General features: G+C 36.6%; 1 protein-coding gene across 1 annotated transcript; it reads right to left on the bottom strand.

Annotated features, from left to right (window-relative positions):
* Nucleotides 1–4,971: 4,971 nt before the first annotated feature.
* Nucleotides 4,972–8,659, bottom strand: LOC113322081 (serine carboxypeptidase-like 8). The gene is made up of 14 exons (XM_026570099.1): nt 8,409–8,659; nt 8,154–8,299; nt 7,889–7,968; nt 7,668–7,790; nt 7,412–7,514; nt 7,277–7,314; nt 6,655–6,756; nt 6,474–6,560; nt 6,197–6,376; nt 6,012–6,077; nt 5,793–5,914; nt 5,538–5,654; nt 5,396–5,441; nt 4,972–5,292 (listed from the first exon to the last, which is right to left on the bottom strand). Exons 1-14 carry the CDS (start codon nt 8,552–8,554, stop codon nt 5,209–5,211), a joined length of 1,440 nt encoding a protein of 479 aa, XP_026425884.1. The 5' UTR covers nt 8,555–8,659; the 3' UTR covers nt 4,972–5,208.
* Nucleotides 8,660–12,289: the final 3,630 nt, after the last annotated feature.

Genomic DNA, 12,289 nt, shown 5'->3' with positions numbered 1-12,289 from the left:
TTAAATTGGGGATGGGAAATAATTCATCTCCAATGTTGTTGTTTGTGATTTTTATGGATTAAATGTAAATTTTACTTTTAGTAAATTTTATATTTTACTAGAGTTAAAAATGGTTATTAAATAAATTGGAATTAATTTTTGTTAAGCAAAAGCTGACTAGGATAACTTGATATTGTCAAGGTGAACTTCAATGCCGAACAAAAATTAAGCCATGTCATCTTCACATTGATTTAAGAAGTTGGGGTTGGAGAATTTTTTTAGGGAAAATGAATGTCTATCATATATGAACTTAACATTTATATTCACATACTTTCCACTGGAGAAGCTCTTAGAGGATGTAACATCCTAGTCATCAAAATCTAAGGTCATTAATTAAGGAGTTAAATATTTAAGTTTAAAATTAATGGTTTAAAATGTTTTCAACTAATAAATGTAGTTTATGGTTGGAGATGAATTCCTTTTCACATACTTAAGTTAGAGATATTTTATTTCACATTGATAAAAGAACTAGGATGCACACAAAGTAACCATTGAAGATGCTCTTAGGTTAGGTAAGCAAAGGTAGGCTTAAATTAGGCAAATGTTAAAATACCAAAAAACAATAAAAAAGATACCAAGTTCCACCCTCAAAGCTTGTCTTTTTCTCTTGATAGAAAGATTATATTATATTAACTAGCCGATATAGTATAATAAGTTTACAATTTCATTTTTATCGAATATATTGGAATAAACACTAGAGTTTTATACCGTCAAACCTTGTCAGATGCCGAAAACTTTGTACAACACCAAATTCATATTAAGATGCAAAAATTCTTAACAAACCGTTAAGAAAAACTATATATAAACCTCCCCTTGTAACTCACTCGAAGGAAATACGGTTCTTTGCAACCATATTCCGAGATCTCATAAGAGAAACTCCAATGGGCTCATCAAACATCTTGGTTTAATGATTATACACCTACAATGGGGCTGGCAAACTATTGAAACGGATGAATAAACCCTTGAATAAAAAGGTTTTTCATCACGTCTCAGATTGAGTCGATCGATTCAATCTGAGCCCATCGGATTTCACTAAGACAGTCGGTGCAGCCTGAACCGAGTCTCGTCTCTGATGGAACCGAGTGTCGTTCCATACTGATCCGGTCGGTTCCTAGTGCCCCGACAATGACTAGTTACATCCAATTCCTATGAGTCCCCCCCCCCATAAATTCAGTTGATTTCAACCTCAAACTCACACCCTTTTCACCTTCTACACATAGAAAATTCTTATAATTCATCTTTAATCTCTCCTACAACGCCCATAAAAATTTATAGTTTCACTTCAGTCACACCTTCTACAACCACCTTTCAATTTCACTGCATTATCTGTAAAACAAATTTTTGAAGAAAATGGAAAGTCAAGCAGATACACAAAATTCTAAATCACAAAGAGTTCGCGGTCCGAAGTTCAGTTTGGATGAAGATAAATCTATCTACAGAGGCTATGTAGGAAACACGCTTGATCCAATCAATTGGGTTCAACAACTACATGCAACGCTTTGGGGAAACATTTTTACACAATTCTGTCAGGAAACCGAGAATCCAAAAAACCGTGATGCTACCTGGTTGTCACATCGTTTTAGTGCAATCAGTAAAGATATGAACAGTTGGGTTACTTTGATGATGAAAATGAAACGAAAAGGGGGAAGTGGTGATACTGATGTCAATCTGGTAGGTTGTACTAACATACTGTTTAATTGATTTTTAAATCTTTTTATCAATTTGTTGTGAAATCCTAATTTATATATTGTTGAAACTGCAGTAACGAAAAACAAGAGAGCAATGACAAAAAACCAGAACTTCTAGTTTCAAGCATGAGGCATGCTTCCACATCCTCAGAAAGCTCAACCGATACAACCCTGATTTGTTGGATGGATATGATGTACCAAAGGAATCCCCTTACGAGACCGGTGGATCCCAACATGGTAGTCAATCCCAACATGGTGGATCCCAACATGATTCTCCAGGTTCTCCTTATTCTTCACCAGAAACAAACTCACACCCTCACCTCAACATTAGTGCATCAGTACATGGAAATTCTAATTTGAATGTTAATGGAAAGTCTAATGTATGGGAGGGAGTCGGTATGAAAAAAGCTAAAAAGCTCAGAAAGGAAGCTCAAGATGTCACACAATCATCAACTTCAGCTTCAGTAGAGTTAAAATTTTAAGGTTATTTTACAAACCAAGAAAATAGTGATATGGATAAACTAGTCATACGTAGTAAAATGGCTTCAGAAATGAAGAAAGGTCATAAGGTAGTTGAAAAGAATATTTTTAATGCACACATGCGAGGAATTATGGGAATGGACACTTCCAAGATGAATCGGGCACAACTTTGTTTCTGGCAAGATGCATTTGATGCAATCCAAGCACAGAAGGCCCCACAACGGCCATCAGCAACTGGCAGGTCTTCTTCTATGGAAGAAGACAACCATGAGGAGGAGGATATTGATAATGCCATTACATTGGCATAATTTTTTAAATTTATGACTTTAGTTGTTAGTTTTACTTGTTCTGTGTAATCCTTTTAGTTTTAGTTTTAGTTTTAGTTTTAGTTTAATCTTTACTTGCTAGAGTACAAAAATCAAACTACGGAAATCAAAGTACACAAATCAAATTACACTAAAAAAACACTAAATTCTACGAGGGTTTCTTTTTCCAAAATCATCCCACAAGTGAACAGTGAGATCCTCCCTTAGTCTTAAATGTAAACCTCTGTTTTGAATTCTCTATTCCACCATTCTGTAACCTCTTGCAGGGACACCCCATGCGGGTTGAACTTCCTTCCTCAAATATTTATCTGGATGATGAACCCAGGTTTTAACTCGTCGAGTTTTCTCGATTACCATATTCTGCAAAATGATGCAGATGAGCATAATCCTGTTCAATTCTATTGGTTTAAACGAACGATATGGTCCACAAGTTATATGGAACTTTCTCTTCAAAATTCCAAATGCTCGTTCCACATCCTTCCTACACGCCATCTGTCTTTTGTTAAACAACCATTGAGCACAAACATATTCCCCGTTTATAGGTATCTCTTCGTAAGATTGAACTAAAGTTGACCATGCCAGATAAATTCCGTCCGCCAGAAAATACCCCATGTTATAGTGATTGTCGTTGATTGTGAAATTGGCAGCTGGAGCATTTCCATACTTCAATTCTTCGAACAACGATGATTTGTGCAAGATATTGATGTCGTTGTTACAACCCGGAAGTCCAAAAAAAGCATGTCATGTCCAACAATCATAAGAAGCTGCGGCTTCCAAAACCACCATTGGTTTTATGTAGTGGACCTTATATTGACCTTGCCAAGTATACGGACATCCATGCCACACCCAATGCATGCAATCAAGGCTACTTAGTATTCCAAGAAAGTCTCTGGCCCGATTCTTAACTAGTAGACAATTGACATCATCTTGCGTGGGTTGTCGAAAAAAATGTGTACCAAAATGGTGGACTACAATTTCGCAAAACCTGTGCAGTTGTTTTGGCCATACGAATGTACTCATCACAAGCATTCGCAGGAACCCCATGACCAAGAATCCTAAGAGCTGAAGTGAACTTTTGTTCAGGACTTGTCCCTCATATGTTTCGTGCATCGAATTGATAGTTAAATTTAGGATTTACCCGACAAAGATATCCAATAACCCGCATGACCATGTGTTGTGGCATTCGTTAGCGACGTTGAAAATCCTCATCAGAGTAGACACTTCTATTTCGAAAATAATCACGTATCATTTGTTGGCGACCTTCCTCTCGAAATATGCACGTATATCTTCTTCTCAATTCAGCTCCTGGTTCTGGATCTCTCATCGTTTGAATCTACATCCATTTGATCCAGCTGCTGCATAAACGCTTCTTGTTGATGGAAAAATGTTTCCGCTTATAATTGAATTTCTCCATTCTCCATTTCAGAATCCATAATGAATGAAACTAATGAAAACAAGAGAGAGATTTAAGAAAAATTGGAAGATTTTTTTGAACAATAGAGAATGAAATGTATTTGAGTGCGTTTATGATCGGTGGATTGAATGTTTTTATATAGATGTGGAACTAAACATAGCTGTTGGGGGCGAGTGGAAAAAGTAGTCGTTGCCTAACCATAGAAGACCGGCCGGCTCACGGTGGGACGATTTTCGGCTCAGCATGAGACGAGCATCGGACCGTATTGAGCCGAACGACCTCATATGGCACGCTCGGCTTATTCTGACCCGATAATCAATTTTCCATTGCACAAAACTCAGTTTTCCCATCCACCTGACACCACAAACTACTTTATTTTCATAGTCCCATTGGAGTTGCTCTAACTCACTGTAAAGTTATTATTAATAGAATTTAAAAACTTGTGAAAATAAAATGGGAGCACAAACCTTATTTACAAATAGTGCGCTTTATGCTGTCTAATTAATTATGCGGTTGGTCTAGAACAGTTTGTTGGGAACAACTGCCTAGTACAGTTGGTTGCTCAATGCCCATCTACTCCCCATGCGGGAGACTAGAGGCTGTTTGTTGGGAACACGTGATTCACACGGAGGCTGTTTTGGGGCTCATGTTTTCCCACCACTCGGGATTTTCCCTGGTAGGTTGCATATGTGGATAAAACGATTGAATCGTGTTCTCGTGCAAATCAATCATGCTTCACCGGAGAAGTAGTTGTTCTCTTGTCATGTTTCAGTCGATTTATTATGACAGTTCACAAAAGCAAAAGAGTCCTTGTTCTGAAAAGGAACTTGTGGTGTGTGTGTGGAATTGATTGGTTGCCTTATCCTGAAAGACAAGGTTGTGGAGGAAATTAACCAGCGAAGATTTTCGAGCCAAAACCATTGTACGTGCATGTAAAACTACTGTTTTTTTTTTTTGTTTTTTTTTTTGCTCGTAGTAAAAGTGCTGTTGTCTATTTTCCTATCGGAGTTGGATAAGACAGATCTTGCAAAACAGAGGCATGTATAAAGAAGCAAATAGTAGTAGCATCGTTCGTTCCATTGCACAGGGAGATTTTTTATTTCTTTGGTGGACTCCATTTATTTAATTTATTAAATTGTCTTTCCTATTAAGAAAAAGAACTGGTACTATAATTTAAATTATAAGTTTTATAATCCCAAATAATAAGCATCACCAAAATATCAATTTAAACTAGCATCCTGACCCAGCAATAGTCCCTTCTTCACAACGGAGTATTTGAGACCCACCTCTCAAACATCGTATAGCATTCTCCGGGCTTGTACCCTGCAGCTTCATGGCCACCTCCCTGAAAGGGGTAAAGAAAATCGAAAGTTAGACTTGTAGCTATGTACCCTATATCGTTCATATGCAGCTAGCTATGATGTTTATGGCTAGCCAGCTTTAATTACCTTAACAGTTGCATATGTTAAGCCATTAGAGTAGGCCCTTGTGTACCTACAAATTAAAAAAGAGAAAAAAAGAAAGAAACTGTTAAACAAATTAAACCAGTATTATTAATCCTACGAATGAATCATTCATTGTATAACATACCCTGCGATTTGCCCACTGAAATACCACGGACGCCATTCATCGATTACAGACAAGTTGGCGAGTGATCGTATCCATGATTCGGTAGATATATGTGAGACTTTCATATCATGATCACCGCTGTATATTGAAGGTTACACAGATTGTGTCAAGTTATATATTAGCCATAGTATGCCGTATTTTTCTGCTTGCTTGTTGTTTAGTTAATTTGCTATAGCTGAATCTAAAAAGCGCAGTCCTGAAAGAAATCCTCATCACCTGTAGATAAGATGTCTATAACCTTTGGTGCTAATGTTGCGATGATATGGTATGCTGCTTTTAACATTCGTTTCATATGGTAATCCCCTTTGGTTGCATCTGATCCAATTTTCGACTGTTCCCTGTTATCATTAGTACATCAAATTAGCAAAATTACATAACTCATTCGCGGCCTTGAAATAAAACCGTCAAGGCCGGCCTACAAACGCATATATATACCTCCCTGACATGGAGAGCTTTACGAACCGCAGCATCATTTGCCCAATATTCCGACAGCAGTGATAACTACATAATTTATAACATGGTGTTGGATCTTTTAATAAAAAGTTTGTCTAAATATTCTTTTAGTAAAAGCTGGATTGCAATGCAGGTTCGTGAGAGAGACAAATTAAAGGAGCGATTACCCGCCAACAACTATAATAAGGAAGAACACGTTCCTCGGATAAACCTTCTCCAGTTCTCTGAAGTGATCGCCGGTGTTCCCTATACTTTATCGTCTCTTTGGGTTTCAAGGAAGTAGTAAGAGTACTATCACTACTGCAAAGGGGTTCCAATACTGACGACAGATTTATTCCTGCCGTCAACTAGAGAATTCATGCACAGTCATAATTAAATACGTTGGAAATCTGAAACAGCTGAAACGCTTGTACGTAGTATAAATAACAGAATATGGAAACTTACATCTTCGAAGACTTTGCGATAAGGCAAACAATTAACATTTGTGAGATCAAAACTTAGAAAATTCCCATTACAGTTTTCCTTCATAGACTGTTTGGCAAGAGAAAAGATGAATTACCCGTAAATACACATTTGAGAATGGGATAAAAAAATTATACTCCCAACTCCTAAGCATTACGCTCACCTGGTAGAGTTCATACGATAGAAGCCCCAAATGATATGCATATTCAACTCTTGCATTTAATTCCATTTCGATGTAAGTAACCGGATTGCCCAATGAATATCCCTAGTTAAGGAAGGTACATTGTCAATTGCAAAGACATTTGATGTCTGAGATACGGTACACGAATTATAACCCTAAAGATGTCACTATCCATCTACAAAAAACTCATCAAAACAAAAATAACACAAAAACCCCAAAAAGACAAAACTAACACAAAAATCTCAATGAATTTGATGAATTTTGGTTTCATCACAAAATTTGATGAAATCAATTTTGAAATTTGAGAATTTTGTATCAATTTTTTAAAATTTGGGGTTTTGTATCAATTTTGTTTAAGATAAAGTTTTAATGGATCCCAATAATTGAACCGGTTTTTTGTACCACAAGTTTGGTAACCTTGGATTTTTATGACCAGTTAATGTATATACTAGTTATTCAGCCGCATGCAATTTTCAAACCGTCTTTTAGCCGCGTATTGGTTTTCATCATAGCCTCTCTTATTATTTTCTAAATTTGTACCAAGGTGTCCAAGTCTACGTAGGATAGAAATTTTGAATATATATATACAGTTGAAATTGAGAACCTTGAAGTTGAGGAAGGGGTAGTTTCCATCTTCCATATCTGCAATTTGTATATAGAAAAACAAGTTAGAACATTACCCGTTACCGTATTAACTTTGTATCTACCTAATTAACATAGTAGTAAATTTTTTTATCACCTCTAATCAAATCTTGAACTAAGTTCGGGGCTATAATGCCGGAATAGGAATCACCAGCAACATAAAGTGGGTTAGATTGGAATTCCGGATTTTGAATCAACCACTGCCAGTAAACCAAACATGAGTAGGTAAATGATATTAGAAACGCTGGAAAGTGGTATTCAAATGTGAGTGGAAGGATGCACAGACACGCCATAACAGGTCCCACTTGTAGCGTTGGACGATTACGACACGAGAAATAGTGGAAACCACCCACCTTTGTAAGGAATTCGTGTGTGTTATTAGCTGATACAGTGTCGGACATTATTGGATCGTTGGACGACTTTGAATATGAGAATCCACTGTGCACAGGCTGATCCAAGAAGATGATGTTGGCAGTCTATAAAAGTAAACAGTGTTAGCTCTGTTGATGATCGGGGAAGTGGTACTACAGATTAACATTAATTAATTAATTAGATATCCAAAACACTATAATACCTTCGTCCATGAGTTTGGATTCAATGTCAGTTTGGGTAAGCTGCCATTGATGTATTCCACTTTGGCCATGGATATAGGACCTATATATAGATAGATATTCATATTATTACATAAACCAGTTTCAATTGTGCACCGGGGAAGCCTGTTTCCATGAACTTAGCTAGATCGCTAAGGTATTCTTTCGAGTCGTCCAATTATGGAGAATTTAGATGTTTATAGTTATAATATGAAGAGAAAAAACTATGTAATTATTATATATACTAACCTACTTCCAGTGCCAAACCACTGAATCCAGAGCAACGAGGACCACCGGTGAGCCATAAAACAAGAGGATCTTCTTTAGGATTTCTTTCTGAATGGACAAAGTAGTAAAACAGTTGATAATTTTCACTATCACCAACACCTATATACCTGCAATATGGATTGATGGATCACCGGAGTTAATATCATAGCCCCATTTATGACATGATCACAGGATTAAAAAGGAGAAGAATTGAATGATGAAGTTATATATGCAGACCCGGTTTCTAAGTGGAAAGGAAGAGGTTGAACTTCTAATCCAGGAAGATAAGGAACCACTTTACCACTTGAGACTGCCTCACATTCTGGGAGCCGTGGGAATAGATGGAATACTAAGCAGATGATGAACAACTTGTAAGCTGCCATTGCTGGGTAATTATGAAATACGTAGATTACAAATGGGAGGAGTTGTTGCGGAAATAGGCTGCATCATATAAACTTATAGGTGAACTCAAGAGGGTTCTCGTGGCTGTGCTCAAGGAGAATCTTACATAGTAATAACTAGAGAGAAAAAGGGCGGGGACCACCCACCTAATGGGCTACCCCAGGTCCCATGTGTAGAGCCAAGAATTACAAAAAAGGCGTGCAAAAAATTGTTGTGAGATGCGGCAAAAGTTTTTTAACCGTGATTTTGGATATACCTAAATCTTTTCACGCATACAAAACAATAGTCTCATCTTGAGTGACCTTATAGGGGATACCCTATGGGTAGTTCAATTACCTACATATCCTTGATACAAAAATCTAAAATCAGTTTTCAAAAAAATCAAAATCAGTTTCCCTTACCATCTCTTCTTCTTCCTCCTCCTCTAGCCGAACTCTTCCCCCTCCTGCGAAAAAAAAATTCATCATCGTGATTAACTGTCGATTCGTAAAAATTTGATCGTCGATTAAACTCAACCACATAATGACTCGTATAAAGAAAAGCAGGGACTAGGCAAACAAAATCGTCTTCTAATCCATCAATTGAAGAAGAAGAACCAATTGAAGATGAAGGTGTAGAAACTGAAAATAAACCTCCAATCGAACCAGAAATTGAACCAACTGCATCTCCAACTCCGGAAATGAGGATAAGAAAGCAAATTTTACAAACCCAATCTCCTATTTGCTGTTTTTCATCGATTAAATGACTGTTACAGTGTTGGGTTCGGCTGAAAATTGAGTTGCGGTTTTAGCCGAACTGTTCTTCACAAAAGCTTCCTGTAAGTGTATATGAACAGTTCGGCATGAAATTTCAAGCCGAAGCTAGTCACAGATAGAGATGCATAGGGGTTCGACGTATTCGATAATCATAATATGTGCCGAACCTAGCACATTTATGAGGTTCGACTATTACGATATTCTCAATATGTGTCGAACCAATTACAATATTTTAACCGAAAAAATACAAATTGATGTTCGGCTCATACGATTTTCGAAATGTAAGCCGAACTAGTAATTATTTTTTTTCCGAGCTATTCAGGATGTTGTTCGGCTTACTATGAAACTTTCATATAAGCCGAACTAGTGTCTAGCAAAAGGGTTGGAATTGAATATTATAGGTTCGGCGCATGCAGTAAATAGATTCAGTGTGCCAAACCGCTCATCAATTGGTAGATTCGGCTCATAGATGTGAGCCGAACCTCAACCTGTTTCGTCGAACCATGATCCAAAAAATCATCTAAACAACCTTTATAATTCTGAAAATTATCTTAATCACTAAAAAAATATTTAATCACTAATCAATATTACTAACACTAATACGTAAAGGGCAGGTTCGCCATTAAAAAAAATTTGGGTTAAGGGGTAATCTGATTTTGCTATTTCACAGCCTTTTTGTCTTTATGCAATATGCCTAGTAAGATTTCAGTATGCCCAAAATCAGGGTTCAAGTTTTTAGGGGAGCAAAGAAGTAAAATTAGGTTTGTATAAAGAAAAAAAATCTAACTGGGCCTGACTAATCTTGTACAGATTGGTCCAAATATATGGAAAGTACACTAATAACCTTTATTATTATAATTTAGTCCAAATATTTGCATTGTAGTCCAAAATGACTCATGATGATGCCAACAATTTTAAATAATTTATAAATAACTTAAAAACAATTTATCTTTCGAACCGCTCGTCCAAAATTCACAAACTTTATATATTCGGAAAGCTCTCTTCGAGATCTACAGAAAGAGTACCCATATGACTATATAATTTCCACTTTTAAAAGTTTTTTAATTCACACTAGTGTACAAGTATGTACACATCAACAAAAATACAGAAAATCCAACATTCAATAACCAGAATGCCACTCCACGCCAAGCTCTAGCTGAATAATGGCTGGATTTGCCTAGAATGGTTTAGCAGTTAACCTGCATCTAGGACAAAACAATAAAACATGAGAAACCACAGCTTGAAAAAGAAGTGATAATCTTTCACCAACAACAACATAAGAAACAAAGCAAAGAAAGGGATTTAAGTAAAAAAGTTAGTCAGATATTAACTTAAAGAGACACAATCCATTTGGGCCTAACTGCACAAACTTAATATGGCAGCAGGGATAATGGTGTATAACTATATATATATAGTTAACCAAAATTCAACATTTATACTCAAAAAATATGCAATATATCCATGAAAACTGGACAATGGTGCACAACTATGTAAACATTTACGAGAACCTAGCAAAATCCAACACAATACCCATAACAGACGTTATATATCAATGAGTCCGTAACGTGGAAACTCAGACGGATTTGAATCATAAAAAAAATAATCGTCCTCCCATGTAACTGTCCAAAGAAGTATGAATCCATCCTTCAATACCACAACGCTCGGACCCCTCCTTTCTAAAACTAGAAGTCAGTTTATACCCTTCCCTTTGGTAACAAATCCGGCTATTTGTCTATCAATATCCACATACTCAACCCAATCAATCTCTTTTACATTTTGATCTAGTTTATGTGAACATGTGTTTCCTCCAGATTCTGTCAATCGGCCTACTTTTCCCATTCGGGTATCTATGTGATACAAACAACATACCAATATGTACACTTGTACTCCAGGTGCACCAATATGTACAGGTGCACCAATATGTACACTTATAGAAGGACACTATCAAGCTATATCGACAACTCTACAAACCATGCACTGTAGATAAGCATCCTTATTGCATTTCGGAGATCACTAGGCTTACACAGTATCATTCTTTTGAGCATTATGTAAGACTTAACTAAGATTAGACCAAGGAGACCAGCATATTAGAATTATAAAACATACCTCTTTTTGTCAGTGCGGTAAAACACTTAAGTCAGGTTAGACGTGGAAGCTCACCGATTCTTTGGCACGTTCGCTGTCAAGCAAAAGTGGAAACAAATTAGATCATCTGATCGAAAGCATGAAAGACTATATAATGATACCAAAGATAAGCTTGTGGAGCCGTTATTTTCACATGTGTACCACTTTGTACATACCTATAAAACATGCATGAAACCGCTCATTCGTACTCACATTAGGACTTACTTTTTTCATGGAAAATACGCTGGTATACAAGTATGTACACACCTAGTAAATATGGATGAAATCAAGCATTTTTACCCATAAACAGGATATTTCTCATAGGAAATAGACTGGTGCACCAGTTTAGACTCTCCATATAAAGGAGACAGACTCCTGATTACGACCTTCTTATTTATGCACACCCCTGCAAAACATATATAAAACCGATCATTCATAACCACACACAAACCTAATTTTTCATGGGAATTATACTGGTGTACCAATATGTACACCTACAAAACATGCATAAAATTGATCATCCATAATCCCGCACAAACCTATTTTTTCATGAGAATTACAAGGTACACCAATACGTACACACCTACAAAACAGGCATCAAATCCATCATTTATACCCATATGCAGACCTATTTCATGAAAAATACACTAGTTCACCAAGATGTACACCCGCAACAAAACATGTAACCAATCAAACGTATTCACTTATAAACAATTCTATTTCATGGGAATTACACAGGTGCACCAATAAGTACACACCTACCGATATTGTATAAACAACATGTTGTGAGCCAGACAATGCTACATGTCACAACGCGGAAAGAAAAAAGAATGAGCA

This window comes from Papaver somniferum, chromosome 11 (assembly GCF_003573695.1).
Source record: "Papaver somniferum cultivar HN1 chromosome 11, ASM357369v1, whole genome shotgun sequence".
Lineage (NCBI taxonomy): Eukaryota > Viridiplantae > Streptophyta > Magnoliopsida > Ranunculales > Papaveraceae > Papaver > Papaver somniferum.
Note: the sequence above shows the minus strand (reverse complement) of the source record. Positions and strands in the feature narration are given on the sequence as shown.

Excerpts from the sequence above, each read along its gene's own strand:
- LOC113322081 (XM_026570099.1), bottom strand. The coding sequence starts at position 8,554 with ATGGCAGCTTACAAGTTGTTCATCATCTGCTTAGTATTCCATCTATTC. Across the intron at positions 5,915-6,011 it reads AAGCTCTCCATGTCAGGGAG|GGAACAGTCGAAAATTGGAT; the intron begins GTATATATATGC and ends TAATGATAACAG. Across the intron at positions 5,293-5,395 it reads TAACATATGCAACTGTTAAG|GGAGGTGGCCATGAAGCTGC; the intron begins GTAATTAAAGCT and ends TACCCCTTTCAG.